The sequence below is a fragment of the Stegostoma tigrinum genome, chromosome 1 (assembly GCF_030684315.1).
Source record: "Stegostoma tigrinum isolate sSteTig4 chromosome 1, sSteTig4.hap1, whole genome shotgun sequence".
NCBI classification, from domain to species: Eukaryota; Metazoa; Chordata; class Chondrichthyes; order Orectolobiformes; family Stegostomatidae; genus Stegostoma; species Stegostoma tigrinum.
In genome coordinates this window covers 150,897,272-150,913,054 of record NC_081354.1, presented here as the reverse complement: position 1 = coordinate 150,913,054, position 15,783 = coordinate 150,897,272, and the positions used below count along the sequence as shown (strand labels likewise).

General features: G+C 44.0%; 1 protein-coding gene across 2 annotated transcripts in view; it reads right to left on the bottom strand.

Annotated features, from left to right (window-relative positions):
* The window catches only part of lman1 (lectin, mannose-binding, 1), a 71,096-nt gene extending 70,017 nt beyond the window's left edge, over positions 1 to 1,079 (bottom strand). For both annotated transcript variants that reach the window (XM_048543537.2, XM_048543530.2), the window contains exon 1: positions 891 to 1,079. In XM_048543537.2, the coding sequence (XP_048399494.1) occupies positions 891 to 1,056 (166 nt within the window). In that variant the 5' untranslated portion in view covers positions 1,057 to 1,079. The remainder of the gene's footprint in view (positions 1 to 890) is intronic.
* Between the last annotated feature and the right edge of the window lie 14,704 nt (positions 1,080 to 15,783).

Sequence of the window (15,783 nt, the reverse complement as noted above, 5' to 3'; positions counted from 1 at the left end):
CCATATACAAACACCAAGATGACGGTGTTCCCATACACATTTCTGAATTCCAGAATTTATTGAGTTTGCCTCCTTTGTCCTTTGCCTAATGCATTCACTTATATTATAAATGTACTCACTCAATTAAATTTATTGTCATATCAGTACCCAATCTAATTATAACAGAAACATTCTTTAATGTCATACTGCATTAACTCCACACCAGATTCAGTGCATCACAACCCTCAGGCAGCAGCATTTGATGTTTGAATACATCCTGAACAGCACTGTCAAAAATCTGGCAGGGCAGGGCAGGGAAAGAGATTTTTAATAGAAAGTTGTATTAAAAGTCACTAGATAACGAATCTAAGCAGATTTTTAAAGAGAACGATACAAAAGTACCTGTGCAAGCACAGAACTAGAATTCCACCCCACCAGAGATAAGGAACAGTGAACCATGATCTATAATGAATTCGGTGCAAGTTTAGACAGGGGCAAAGAAAGCGTTTTAGTTTAGTTTAAAAAAAGCGGGGGGGGGGGGGTGCGGTGAAGAGGAGAATATGGGGGTTGACAAAATACGCTGAAGCTCTTTCACTCAGAAGTGGCTCGCACTCTTCTGAAATCGGGTGTGTACCGCACACAGATTCCTGCCCGCTCTGAGCATCTCTCCGTCTTCTCCCACCTCTGCTGTCAGCCCAGCTACTGACAGCTTGCTGCAAATGGGGAACGGGACAGCTGTGAGGTGCATGCAGCAAAGCGGCGGTGACAGTGACTGACACCGGACTCACTGCCGACCTCCTCCCGAAGGAAGGGTCACCTCCGCCCTCGGGAGTGGGGAGCAGAGAGAAAGGGGGCAAAAAATAATAATGAACGAAAACAAAAGCCCCTTGCCGACAACGACGACCACTTACTGCCCGTGTGTATCCAGAAGGGGATACTGCCGTCGCCGTGCACCAAGTGCGGCCCCTTGAAGCTGTACTTGTACTCGAACCGTCGGCTAGGCATCTCGGCGGCCACCGCAGCACCGCTAATGGCCAGCACGAGCAAGCTGCCGGTAACTATCACCAGCGCCGCCATCTTTCCTCAGGCCGGGCCAACACCTAGAGCATGCCGGGAAAGAGGCTAGAGCCAACACGGCGCTTTCCGATTGGACAGTCCGGGCAGGGTCAAAGAGCATTACACAGGCACCAGCACCTAGTTGTTGGAGCTCTCCTGTTCTTCGCAGCCCATCTTTGGCCAGACTTCATGCAATGTGACCTCTCAAACACTTCCCTAACCCACTGCCTTTTGTTTTCAACATGATTATTACTGTTCATTCACGGGTCGAGGGCTGAACCAGTATTTTATTTGCCAGTTCCGAGTTGCCCAACAGGAAGATGGTGGCGAGATGCCTTCTTGGACCGCTACAGTCCGTGTGTTGTTGGTAGACCGAAAGTGCCCTTTAGGAACGGAGTTCAGAAATTTGACCCAATGACAGTGGAAGTGTAATGACAAGTTTCCCAGCCCGGACGGTACAAGCATAGAGGGGAACTTGCAGATGTTGGTGTTTCCATGTATCTGAGAAAGTAGAAGCCACAGATGCTGGAGAATCTGAAATAACAAGGTGTGGAGCTGGATGAACACAACAGGCCAAGCAGCATCATAGTAGCAGGAGAGCTGACGTTTTAGGCCTCGACCCTTCTTCAGAAATGGGGGAGGGGAAGGGGGTTCTGAAATAAATAGAGAGGGGGAGACAAATAGATGGATAGAGGAGAAGATAGGTGGAGAGGAGACAGACTGGTCAAAGAGGTGGGGATGGAGACATCCACTGAGGAGTTTCCAGAAGGAGGAGGGTAACTTCTTCAGGGTAGGGCCTAGGCCCAAAACGTCAGCTCTCCTGCTCCTATGGTGCTGCTTAGCCTGCTGTGTTCATCCACCTCTACATTTTGTTTCCTGATGTATCTGCTGTCTTTGACCTTCCAAATGAAAGTGGTTGAATATTTGGAGATTGGTGCCTCATGAGCTTTGGTAAATTTTTGAGTGTGTCTTATAGATAGAATTGCTACTACTGAACGTCACTGGTGGAGGCAGTGAATGCTTGTGGATGTGATGCCAATCAAGTAGGCTGATTTGTCCTGCATGTTGTCAAGCTTCTTGAGTGGCTGGAGCTGCTCGTATTCAAACAAATGGGGAGTATTCCTTCACATAGCTGACTTGTAAATGGTGAGCGAGCCTTCTGGAGTCAGGAAGTGGATTACACAGTGCAGGATTCCTAGCCTTTGACCTGCTCTTCACCAGCTAAACCTGATGGTAGGTTATGTTTTGATGTTGCTGCCGCCAATGTTAATAGAAGCATTCAATATGATATGTTTAATTTCTGCCAACAATGCAAAGAAGACTCCCATATGGATGCTTAAGAAGCTAACTGTTAATCGGGGCAATTCATTCTTTTCTGTGAAGCAAGATGTTGGGACTGGCGGAACCAACTGTGCCAGTATTTTTTTGCATCATCTGGTAATTAGATGTATTGGCACAACTTCCTGTTCATTGTCGCCCTCCCACCACTCATTGAAGTGTACCTTATGTAATCTCAGTCTTTACAGCAACTTGAGATTTGTCTTGACTTGATTTTTGTTTTGATTTCCCCCCTCTAGTCCCTTTCCATTGATACCCACGATTCTTTTGATATTTTGTGTCAATTTCAGAATTTCTGCTAAGTGTGCGCCAGCTGCTTCCTCATCACCAGGAACATGTAAGCTCTTTCCACATCCATCTATCAGGATGGCCTTACGGCTGTCTGCTGCTTCCTCAAAGAAAAGGCCTGAACCTTTTCTATCTACCACCACCCCCCTCTGCCTTGCTGAGCTTGTCCACATTTTGAACAACTTCTTTAACTCCTTTTACTTTCTTCAGGTTAGAGATGTCGCCATGGGTAACATTTGGGCCCCAAAAATGCCTGTCCCTTTGTGAGGTTTGTGTGGAACATTCCTTGTTGCAATTCTACTCGGGTCCCTCCCCACAAATCTTTCTCCAGTGCTTCAATGATATCATCTGTGCTATTTCACTCTCTTGTCCAGAATTGGGAAAGTTTATCAATTTCCCTTCCAATTTCCACCCTGCTCTCACTTTGACCTGGTTTATTTCTGACTCCCCCCCCCCCTCCACCTCTCTTCCTTGTCATCTCTGCCTCCATTTCTGGAAGAAAAACTGGTCATCAATATTCATTGCAATCCACTGACTGCCACAGTTACCTTGACTACACATCCTCACACTCTGCTTCATGTAAAGACTCAGTTCCATCCTCCCAGTTCCTCCCTCTTCATCACATCTGTTCTGATGATGTCACCTCCTGTAGGGAGCCCTCAGAAATATGCCGCGTTTGTTCTAGGAGGATCCCCCACAACTGTTGTTGACAGAGTCCTCTACCATATCTGATCCATTTTCTGGACTTCTGCTCTCACGCCTTTTCCTCCCCATAACGTCAGTAGAGTCTCCTGTTCAAAAAAAGGGTCACTGGACCCAAAACATTGACTCTACTTTCTCTCCATATATGCTGCCAGACCTGTTGAGTTTTCCAGCAACGTTTGTTTTTATCAAAGATACTGGGAACTGCAGATGCTGGAGAAACCAAGATAATAAATTGTGAAGCTGGATAAACACAGCAGGCCAAGCAGCATCTCAGGAGCACAAAAGCTGACGTTTCGGGCATAGACCCTTCATCAGAGAGGGGGATGGGGTGAGGGTTCTGGAATAAATAGGGAGAGGGGGCAGGCAGACTGAATATGGAGAGAAAAGAAGATAGGTGGAAAGGAGAGTATAGGTGGGGAGGTAGGGAGGGGATAGATCAGTCCAGGGAAGACGGACAGGTCAAGGAGGTGGGATGAGGTTAGTAGGTAGGAAATGGAGGTGCGGCTTGGGGTGGGAGAAAGGGATGGGTGAGAGGAAGAACAGGTTAGGGAGGCAGAGACAGGCTGGGCTGGTTTTGGGATACAGTGGGGGGAGGGGAAGAGCTGAACTGGTTGTGTGATGCATTGGGGGAAGGGGACGAACTGGGCTGGTTTTGGGATGCGGTGGGGGAGGGGGAGATTTTGAAGCTGGTGAAGTCCACATTGATACCATTGGGCTGCAGGGTTCCCAAGCGGAATATGGGTTGCTGTTCCTGCAACCTTTGGGTGGCATCATTGTGGCACTGCAGGAGGCCCATGATGGACATGTCGTCTAAAGAATGGGAGGGGGAGTTGAAATGGTTCGTGACTGGGAGGTGCAGTTCGTCCCCTCCTATATTTTTTAAGGAAGTCAAAATCTAAGATGTCAGGTAGTTACCAAGAGAATAATGCCACAAGGTCCCTTGGTTTTGAACAAAGACAAACTTACTGTACAAGTTAGCACATAAGACAATCTAAGGTTTAGATTCTAACATTCAGAATTGATATGAAGTACATATGAGTTTTCGACAAACTGTCATCAAACACACCACAGACTGCATCAAAAAGGAAATGTTGTCAAGACAGATTCTATTTTTCAGAAACCTCCCCCAACAACTCTCATTGAAATTCTGTAAGGGATTCCAATTCTTTCTTTTTGAGACCTAGCTAATGAACTCCCTCAAAACCTGCAATGGGATGGACTCGATAACCAATCCTATCCTGGTTCTCATTCTCCCTTCCTAGGACTGCATTTGCTTGTGTTTTAGAAAGTGTACTCCAGTGTCTACTCACGAATAGAATTCCAAGTTCACCATTATAACAAAGTGTGGAGCTGGATGAACACAGCAGGCCTAGCAGCACCTTAGGAGCACATGCTGCCTGGACTGCTGTGTTCATCCAGCTCCACACTTTGTTACCTCGGATTCTCCAGCATCTGCCGTTCCCAGTATCTCCAAATTCACCAAGCTGTGATTTGGACAAGTTGAGTGAATGGGCAGAAGTATCATGTGAAGTTATCCACTTGATAGCAAAACAGGAAAAGATTATTATCTGAATGCTATAGACTGGGACGGGGGAGGTGCAATGAGTCCTGGATATCCTTGTAGACCAATCACTAAAAGTAAACATCTCGGTGCAACAGATGTTGAAAAGGCAAACAGTACGTTGGCTTGCTGTAATTGTACAAGGCCTTGGTGAGACCACACTTGAAGTATTGGGGACTGTTTTGTTCTCCTTATCTGGCTACAGAGAGAATGTGAAGAATATTTACCAGACTAACTCCTGCGATGGCAGGACTTACATATGAAGACAAACTGGATGCCAAGTCTACATTCACTGAAGTTTAGAAGAATGATAGGGGTTCTCATAGCAATCTATGAAGTTCTAACATGACTGCTTGGGGAAACACGGGAAGGGTGTTTCCACTAATCCAGGAGCCTGGAACCAGCAATCACAGTAAAAAGCTATCAGGTAAGTCATTTAGAACTGAGATGAGGAGAAATTTCTTTGCTCAGAGCCTGTGGAATTCTCTGCCACAGAAATTGGTTGAAGTTAAAACATTGAATGTTTTGAAGAAGCAGTTATATATTCTTAAACCCAAAAGGATCAAAGTATATAGAGAGAAAGTGGGAACAGCATATTGGGGAGGTGATGGCCTAGAGATATTATTGCTGGACTGTTAATCAGGAGACCCAGATAACATTCTGGGGAGAGGAGATAATGGGAACTGCAGATGCTGGAGAATTCCAAGATAACAAAGTGTGAGGCTGGATGAACACAGCAGGCCAAGCAGCATCTCAGGAGCACAAAAGCTGACGTTTCGGGCCTAGACCCTTCATCAGAGAGGGGGATGGGGAGAGGGAACTGGAATAAATAGGGAGAGAGGGGGAGGCGGACCGAAGATGGAGAGTAAAGAAGATAGGTGGAGAGAGTATAGGTGGGGAGGTAGGGAGGGGATAGGTCAGTCCAGGGAAGATGGACAGGTCAAAGAGGTGGGATGAGGTTAGTAGGTAGATGGGGGTGCGGCTTGGGGTGGGAGGAAGGGATGGGTGAGAGGAAGAACCGGTTAGGGAGGCAGAGACAGGTTGGACTGGTTTTGGGATGCAGTGGGTGGGGGGGAAGAGCTGGACTGGTTGTGTGGTGCAGTGGGGGGAGGGGACGAACTGGGCTGGTTTAGGGATGCAGTAGGGGAAGGGAAGATTTTGAAACTGGTGAAGTCCACATTGATACCATTAGGCTGCAGGATTCCCAGGCGGAATATGAGTTGCTGTTCCTTCAACCTTCGGGTGGCATCATTTTGGCACTGCAGGAGGCCCATGATGGATATGTCATCTAGAGAATGGGAGGGGGAGTGGAAATGGTTTGCGACTGGGAGGTGCAGTTGTTTGTTGCGAACTGAGCGGAGGTGTTCTGCAAAGCGGTCTCCAAGCCTCCGCTTGGTTTCCCCAATGTAGAGGAAGCCGCACCGGGTACAATGGATGCAGTATACCACATTGGCAGATGTGCAGGTGAACCTCTGCTTAATGTGGAATGTCATCTTGGGGCCTGGGATAGGGGTGAGGGAGGAGGTGTGGGGGCAAGTGTAGCATTTCCTGCAGTTGCAGTGGAAGGTGCCGGGTGTGGTGGGGTTGGAGGGCAGTGTGGAGCGAACAAGGGAGTCACGGAGAGAGTGGTCTCTCCGGAAAACAGACAGGGGTGGGGATGGAAAAATGTCTTGGGTGGTGGGGTCGGATTGTAAATGGCGAAAGTGTCGGAGGATGATGCGTTGTATCCAGAGGTTGGTAGGGTGGTGTGTGAGAACGAGGGGGATCCTCTTAGGGCGGTTGTGGGGGGGACGGGGTGTGAGAGATGTGTTGCGGGAAATACGGGAGATGCGGTCATGGGCGTTCTCGATCACTGTGGGGGGAAAGTTGCGGTCCTTAAAGAACTTGGACATCTGGGATGTGCGGGAGTGGAATGTCTTATCGTGGGAGCAGATGCGGCGGAGGCGGAGGAATTGGGAATAGGGGATGGAATTTTTGCAGGAGGGTGGGTGGGAGGAGGTGTATTCTTGGTAGTTGTGGGAGTCGGTGGGCTTGAAATGGACATCAGTTACAAGCTGGTTGCCTGAGATGGAGACTGAAAGGTCCAGGAAGGTGAGGGATGTGCTGGAGATGGCCCAGGTGAACTGAAGGTTGGGGTGGAAGGTGTTGGTGAAGTGGATGAACTGTTCGAGCTCCTCTGGGGAACAAGAGGCGGCGCCGATACAGTCATCAGTGTACCGGAGGAAGAGGTGGGGTTTGGGGCCTGTGTAGGTGCGGAAGAGGGACATTCTGGGGACTCAGGTTCAAATCCTGCCACAGCAAGTGGTGGAATTTGAATTCAATGAATATCTGGAATTAAGAGTCTAATGATGACCGATAATCCCTTGCCAGTTATCAGGGAAAAAACCCATCTCGTTCACTAATATCCTTTAGGGAAGGAAACTGCCATCCTTAAGGGCAGCACGGTAGCTCAGTGGTTAGCACTGCAGCCTCACAGCACCAGGGACCCGGGTTCGATTCCAGCCTCAGATAACTGTCTGTGGGGAGTTTGCACATTCTCCCCATGTCTGCGTGGGTTTCCTCCGGGTGCTCCGGTTTCCTCCCACAGTCCAAAGATGTGCAGGCTAGATGGATTGGCCATGCTAAATTGCCTGTAGTTTTCAGGGGTGTGTGGCTTATGGGGGTTGGGCCTGGGTGGGATGCTTCAAGGGGCGGTGTGGACTTGTAGGGCCGAAGGGCCTGTTTCCACACTGTAGGGAATTTAATCTAATCTTACCTGGTCTGGCCTACATTTGACTGCAGTCCCACAGCAATGTGGTCGACACTTAACTGCCTTCTGGGCAATTAGAGATGGGCAATAAATGCTGCCTAGCTAGCAACATCCTCATCCTGTGAATGAATGAAATAAAAATGATTGGTCATGAATGGTGGAGAGCACAAAATAGCCTACTTTTGCTCCTATTTTCCAAGTTAACCCTTATTATCGAAAAAAAAATTCCAGCTCGTTAGACTCCTTATTTGTGCCCAAAGGAGTATTAACAGATTATTTCATCAAGCTGAATTGCAGGTATTTTTTATTGGTTAAAACTATATTAGTGTTGTGAATTAGCTAAGATCTAAAGGTTCTGACATGTGCCTTTTTATGAAAGCACAGTAATAATTGAATAATTAATTTGACATTAAATGATTTATCATTCGTTATCTGCATTGAAAATTTGAAAAAAATAAAATCAGTATTTTGTTTCAAGTATTTGTGTACTTATTTTCATCTGTATTTATACACTGACACTGACATTAAAATATATAAAAAAATCTCTAGGATTGTACTTTGGACTTGTATCCTTGACAAACTAAGGTGGATTTTTCCATGAGTAGTACGAAAAGTTAAAATGGTAAGCCAAGCATTATGAGTTGACCTTTATGTCAACTATATGGGTATACGTTACCTGTAAATTGATATCCCAATAATGTGATGTGCAATTTAAATACTATTCCCAAATTATCAAAAAACAATCTTTAAAGATGCTGTGTTTCTGGACTCAGGAGTCAGACTAGTAACTAGGTCATTCTAGTTTTACTAATTATGAAATATATGTTTTAATGTGATACATGTTTTGTTATAGAAGGTCATAATTTTTCTATTAACTGATAGCACATGTGAAAAAGAACATGCTGTGTATGGATAATATGAACCATTTACCAAAGACCAATGTCACTATAATCAGAGAAGATTAAATTGTCACAGTTTTCCTACTCTCTCTTTTTATTAGACACAAGCATTAGCAAAATATTAAAAACTCGTTGTGGATTTTCTATGTGGGAGACTTTGGTCCAGGCAAAATCTTTAGTCCATTTATCTAATTAGCCTAACAAAGCAAACAGTAATACTAATCCTGTCAGAGTGCTAAAGACATCATAGGACAAGAAGTTTAAACCCCTACTGTTGACCACTGCTACATTAAACTGTCTTACTATTTAGAAAGTTAGGAATTAGAATGCTTTAAAAGACTATTAATTAGGCTCTGTTCTTTTATTAGTTGGTTTCAAAACTTACAGGATTAAGATTAGAGGCAATGTTATTTCAGCCCTATTCTTTGTTTCATTTCACATATTTCTATAGATTAATCATCTGAAATAAATTGAAATCATAAAAGCTTCTTGCACATTAAATTAAAGGCTCAATTAAATCGTACTTTAAAAAGCCATTACTGAGTGAGAATCAATAAAAAAACAAGCTACACCTGCTCCAGTGAAACATGCATAGTGATGTCATGAGAACTGATCCATTTTCTACTGAACAGTGATCCCAGTCCACTCCAGCCAACTCAACCCTCATCATTATGTAAGTACCTTTATTTAAGCTTGACACAGTTGTTTCTGACCCAGGTTTATCACTGCCAAACTAAATGCTAATTTTGTCCATCCTATGGTCACTGTTCCCTAGTGGATCTCTTACTCTGAGATAATTTATTAAGCCTGTCTCATTCCACATTACCAAATCCAAAAATGCCTGATCCCTGCTTCTGTCAACAACATATTGTTCCAAGAAACTGTGCTGAATACACTCTCATCACAGCTACCTTTGCCAATTTGATTTACCCAATCTGTGTGAAGATGCCACTCATGATTAGTTCCATGCCTTTTTGACATGCCCTCATTATCTCCTGATTTATTCTCTGACTTACAAAACAGTTAGTTAAGGGGCGTGTAGACTATTCTCAACAATGACTATTCTATTATTTCTCACCTTTATCCATATGAATTTGACATCATCCGATGCAAGATTATTTTTAGCTGTTGTACTTATCCATCTCGTACTAACAATCCTTACCCATCACCTTACCTACCTGTCCATTCAAAAAGTCACATACACCCTAATATTTAGTGCTTAACTTTCATCCACTTGTAACCATGTCTTGTAATGACTATTTCATCATACCCACTATCCCCCATTTGTCCATTAATTAATACATTTTGTTCCAAATTCTTTGCACATTTAAGGTTCATTGTTTATGCCTTTTTACTTTTTATTTCTCTTTGAGTCTATTTGCTGCTATTTTCTTATGCTTCTGCATCCTGCCCTCTCTTGCCCTACTCTGTATGTCAGAGAAGTGTCAAGATGGAATTCCAGAGCTCCAGAGGAATTCATTATATACCTTCGCTCCATCATAGGATCAGAAATGGGAGTGGTGACTACATGATGATCAGCACAAGTTGAGACTCCTCAGATATTGTAACAGACCATGTCCATATGCAACATGACTCAAATAATAACCAGGCTTGGGTGGAGAAGCGGCATGTAATGTTCGTACCACACCTGATTAAGAAATGACCTTCTGAATGACTATAAATTGGGAGAAGGGAGTGTGCAGTGGGACCTGGGTGACCTTGTGCACCAGTCACTGAAGGTAAGCATGTAGGTGCAGCAGGCAGTAAAGAAGACAGATGGTATGTTGGCCTTCATTGCGAGAGGTTTTGAGCACAGGAACAGGAATGTGTTGTTGCAGTTATACAAGGCTTTGTTGAGGCCAAACCAAGAATATTGTATGCATTTTTGGTCTCCTTTTCTAAAGATGGATGCTCTTACTCTCGAGGAATGCAGTTAATGTTTACCAGGCTGTTTCCAGGGATGGCGGGGCTGCCCTATGAGGATAGTTTGACTAGGTTAGGATTGTTTTCGCTGGAGTTCTTGAATGGTGGGTGGGGTAGAATCTCACAGACCTATAAAATTCTAACAGGACGAGACAGGGTAAAATCAGGGACAATGTCCCCGATGGTGTGTGTGTCTAGAACCAGGGGTCACAGTCTGAGGGTTCAGTGTAGACCATTTAACATGGAGATGAGGAGACATTTCTTCACCCAAAACAGTGATGCGGCTGTGGAATTAATTATTACAGGAAGTAGTTGATGCCAAAACATTGAATGTATTCAAAAGGTGGCTAGATATAGCATTTGGGACAAATGAGATCAAAGGTTTGGGATGAAAGCAGGATTAGGATATTGAGTTGGACGATCATCCATGGTTGTGAAGAATGGTGGCGCATGAAGGGTTGAATGGCCTCCTCCTGCTCCTATCTCCTGTGTTCCTATATTTCTAAGTTTCTATGTAAATACTGGCAGATGGAACAAGGTCAGATTGGGATGTCTGATCAGCACAGATAATTTGAAGTGAAGGGTCTTTTTCCATGCTGTATGACTCTATGACTCCATGACAATTTGCCTTTCATAAACCCGTGCTGGCTTTGCCCAATCCCATTAATGCTTTCCAAGTGTTCTGTTATCACATCTCTTTAAATGGACTCTAGCATTTTCCTTAATACTGATGTTAACTACCCCATTCACCATCTTGATATGTTGCTCAGCTCTAAGAGGTCTTGTACAGCTACAGTGGCAATGATTCCCTTCGCATTACACAGTACCCAGTCTAAGATGACCTGTTCTCTAGCTGGTTCCTCCACACCATCCTGTATACATTCCAGGAATTCCCTGTCAGTGGCATTGTGGCTGTTTTGACTTGACCAATCTATGTGCAGATTAAACTCACCCACGATCACTGTATTGCCTTATCACATGAATCTCTAATTTCCCATTTAAAGCCATTCCCAAAATCACCATTCAGTTTTGGGGTCTATGAATGATACCCACAATTTTTTTTTACCCCTTGGTACTTTTCAACTTTACCCATACAGACTCACATTATCATAACTTATATCCTTTCTTGCTACTATGTTAATTTCCTGTTTAATCAGCAAGGTCATTTCATGACCTTGTCAATTTCACCTGTTCTTCCTAAATACTCAATACCTCGGGAAATTTAGTTTCCATCCCTGGTCATCCTGCAGCCATATCTCTGTAATCCGAATTATATTGTACCCATTTACATCTATCTGCATAATTTATACATCCACTTTATTGCAAATACTCTGCACATTAAGGCACAAAGCCTCTAAGCTTGTCTTTTTAACATTGTTGTCTTGCTCTTAATTTTCTCAACAGCCCTGTTTGAATTTTGTGCTTGGTTTATCTGCCTGTCACTTTTCTTCTTCTCTTTTCTACCTTTTGTTTCTGGCTTTGCTCCCTCCTTCTCCGACTCCTTACATAGGTCCCCACCCCCCGGTCATATTAGTTTAAACTCTCCTCAACTGCTCTCGCAAACAGTCCCCTGAGAACATCAGTCCCAGTCCTGCCCAGGTGTAACCTATCCAATTTGTACAGGGGTCCCATTTCCCTGAGAACTGGTCCCAATGCCCCAGGAATCTGAAACCCTCCCCCAACACCAGTTTTTCAGCCCTGTATTCATGAAATATATCCTGTCATTTCTACTCTGACGATGGAACATGTGGCACCAGTAGTGATCCTGAGTTCACTAGCCTTGAGGTCCGATTTCTTAACTTTCTTTTCAGCTTCCTGTATTCTGCTTTTGGGACCTCATTCCTTTTTTTTTCACCAAAGTCATTTGTACCGATATGTACAGCAACCACTGACTGTTCGCCCTTCCCCTTCAGAATGTCTTTTACCTGCTCTGATACATCCTTGACCCTCGCACCAGGGAGGCAGCATACCATCCTGAAGTCTGGTTTGCGGCAACAGAAATGCCTGTCAATTCCCTTACAGTTGAGTCCCCTATGATTATTGCCCTGGCACATCTTTTACCCCTCCCCTCTGCAGCAAAACCAATCATGGTGCAATGAGTTTGGCTTCAGCGACTTTCCCCTGAGAGGTCATTTCCCCCCAAAAGTATCCAAAAATAGTACATCTGTTTAGGAGGGGAAAGGCCACAGGAGATTCCTGCACTACCTGCCTATCTTTCTTCCACTGTCTGGTGGTCATCCATTCCCTTGCTGCCTTCAGAGTCTGAGCCTGCAGTGTGACCATCCCTATTCATGGTATCCATGATACTGTCTGCCTTGTGGATGCTCCACAGTGTCCCCAGACATCGCTCCAGCTCTGAAACTCGAGTTTCCGGGAGCTGTAACTGGAGACATACTCTGCATACATGCTGACCCGGAAGTAGTGGGGTTGGTTGGGGGAGGGGTTGCGATGTTGCTGGAGCTGTCCCCACTCTGCCACGTGGAGCAAGAGGAGCAAACCAGGATTTTCAGCTCTCCTGCCATTGTTTGCCTCTTTAAATTAGACCTTTAAATTGAACATTTGGACCGTACCCCTCTTAACTCTTCCTTTTCAAATACCCATCCAAATGTCTTATAAATGCTGCGTTTTTAACAGCCTCCACCACTTCCTCTGTCAATTTCTTCCATACATACACCACCCTCTGCATGAAAAATTTACCTCTCAGTTCCTTTTAAACCTTTCCCTCTTGATATCCTCTGGTTTTGCATTTCCCTCTCCTACAAAAAAGGGATCTTGGCTATTCACTCTTTCCATGTCTCTCATGAGTTTATAAACTCTTATTAGGTCCTCCCCTAGCCTTCAATGTTTGAGGGAACTAAGCCCCAGCCTATCCATCTTCTCTTTATAGATCAAACCTTCCAGGCCCGGCAATATCCTCGTAAATCTTTTCTGCACTCTCTCACGTTTAACAACTTCCTTCCCATAGAAAGGCAACCAGAATTGTACGCAGCCGTCCAAAATTAGCCTCACCAACATCCTGTACTTGTCCCAAGCCTATACTCCATGTTATGACCAATGAAAGCAAGCATGCTAAATGCCTTCTTCACCACCATGTCTAATTTCACAATTTTGCTTAATGTAACTACTGGAGATTTTTGAGGATAAAACTAATATAATAGATTAAGGAGAGCTAGTGATATAATTTGGCTTTCAGAAGGCTTTTGACAAGGTCTAACTTAAGAGATTAGTGTGAAAAAATATTGCTCATTGATCGATGGCAATATATTGACATGGGCAGAGAACTGGTTGACAGAGAGGAAACAGGAAGTGGGTCTTTTTTAAATGGGCCTTTTTTCTGGGTGGCAAGGAAATGGGTTACTGCAAGGACCCCAACTATTCACAATACATCAAAATTACCTGGATGAGAGTACTACACGTCATTCCCAAGTTTTTTCATGATACAAAATTCTTGGGATTGTGAGTTGGAAGGAGGATGCAAGGAGGCTTTGAGATGATTTAAGCAAGTTGAGTGAGTGCATAGATGTAGTATAACATGGCTAAATGTGAAGTAATGCACTTTGGTGTGAAAAAACAGAGAGACATATTGGAATGCTGATAGAATGGGAAATATGGATGTATAAAGGGATCTGGGTATCCTTGTACACCAGTTGATAAAAGTATTCAGTGATAATGGGAACTGCAGATGCTGGACAATCCAAGATAATGAAATGTGAGGCTGGATGAACACAGCAGGCCCAGCAGCATCTCAGGAGCACAAAAGCTGACGTTTTGGGCCTAGACAGGTGTAGCTAGCATTACGAAGGAAAATGGCATACTGGCCTTCATTGCAAGAGAATTTGAATTCAGAATTAGTGCTGTTTTACTGAAGATATACAATGTTTGTTATACCACACCTGCATGCAGTTTTGGTGTCCCTACCTGAGAAAGAATATATTTGCCATAAAGGGTGAGCAGTAGACATTCACTAGTCTGACTGGTTCACAGATTTCTCGTTTGAGGAGAGATTGATTCGAATGGACTCGTGTTCACCACAGCTGGAGGGGATCTGATTGAAACATACACAATTCTGACAGGATTGGACAGACTAGATGCAGGAAGGATGTCTTCACTGATTGGAGAGTCTAGAACCAGAGGTTACAGTCTCAGTATATGGGATAGGCCATTTAGGTAGAGATGAGGAAGTATTTTCTTGTTCAAAGGATAGTGAACATAGAACAATACAGCGCAGAACAGGCCCTTTGGCCCTCAATGTTGCGCCAACCTGTGAGCTAATCTAAGCCCCTTCCCCTACAATATCCCATCATCATCCATATGCTTATCCAAAGACTGTTTAAATGCCCCTAATATGGCTGATCCTGGCCAATATTTATCACTCATCTAAGATTACAGAAAAATGGCCCAGATTTTTGCAGTATTTAACAATAGTGAGACTATTAGTGCCGCATAGAACTTGTGGAATTCTCTACCATAGAAGGCTGTGGAAGCCAAGTCACTGAATATGCTCAACAAAGATGTTGATAAATTTCTAGATAATAAAGGCAACACAGGATATGACATTGAGAGACAGCATCAGCTTTGATCATACTGAATGACAGAGCAGGCTTGAAGGGACAACTCCTGCTCCTAGTTTCTATGTTTCTATGATGTTGTACTTTTTGCACCTGTGTTAATACCCTGTTTCACCCCAAATCCCCCCTCATGTCATACCCTCTGTCCAAAACCTGCCTCCACATCATGGGACATAATACTTTGAGGGGAAGTATGGATAACTGATTTATAAGTAATGATGATTCTTATTGCTGTCTGGTTATATTATTCAAAGTGTGTTACAATGTCACAAAACCAATTACCAAGTGGTGCCATTTAACTAACCCAGAATAGGATGTAAATTCGAAAATTTGCACGTGAGAAAGTAAAAGATGGAACATGTAATTTCATTTTACCAAAGTATAGGAGTGGTGTGTTCAAGATATATTATGGGTGAAGAGTTAGGAGCAGAAAAATGAATGACAAAAGTATTGTTATTTCACAGTGCCACTCACTGGGAGACATTGCCTTCCATTTGATTGAGATGCCTTCAGGGATCATGTAATCAGAATCACCTTGAATGCTGTGTCATCTTGGCTTGACCAGCTCTACAAGAACATATTAACCTCCTCTTGTGATTTTAAAAAACACATTCTAATTTAGCAAGTAATTAAGGGTCACATGTAGTATAAGGAGCAGGATAATCTGGGATTACGTACAGGAAGCTTTGTTTCCAAGGCAACCTGAGCGGCAGGGGT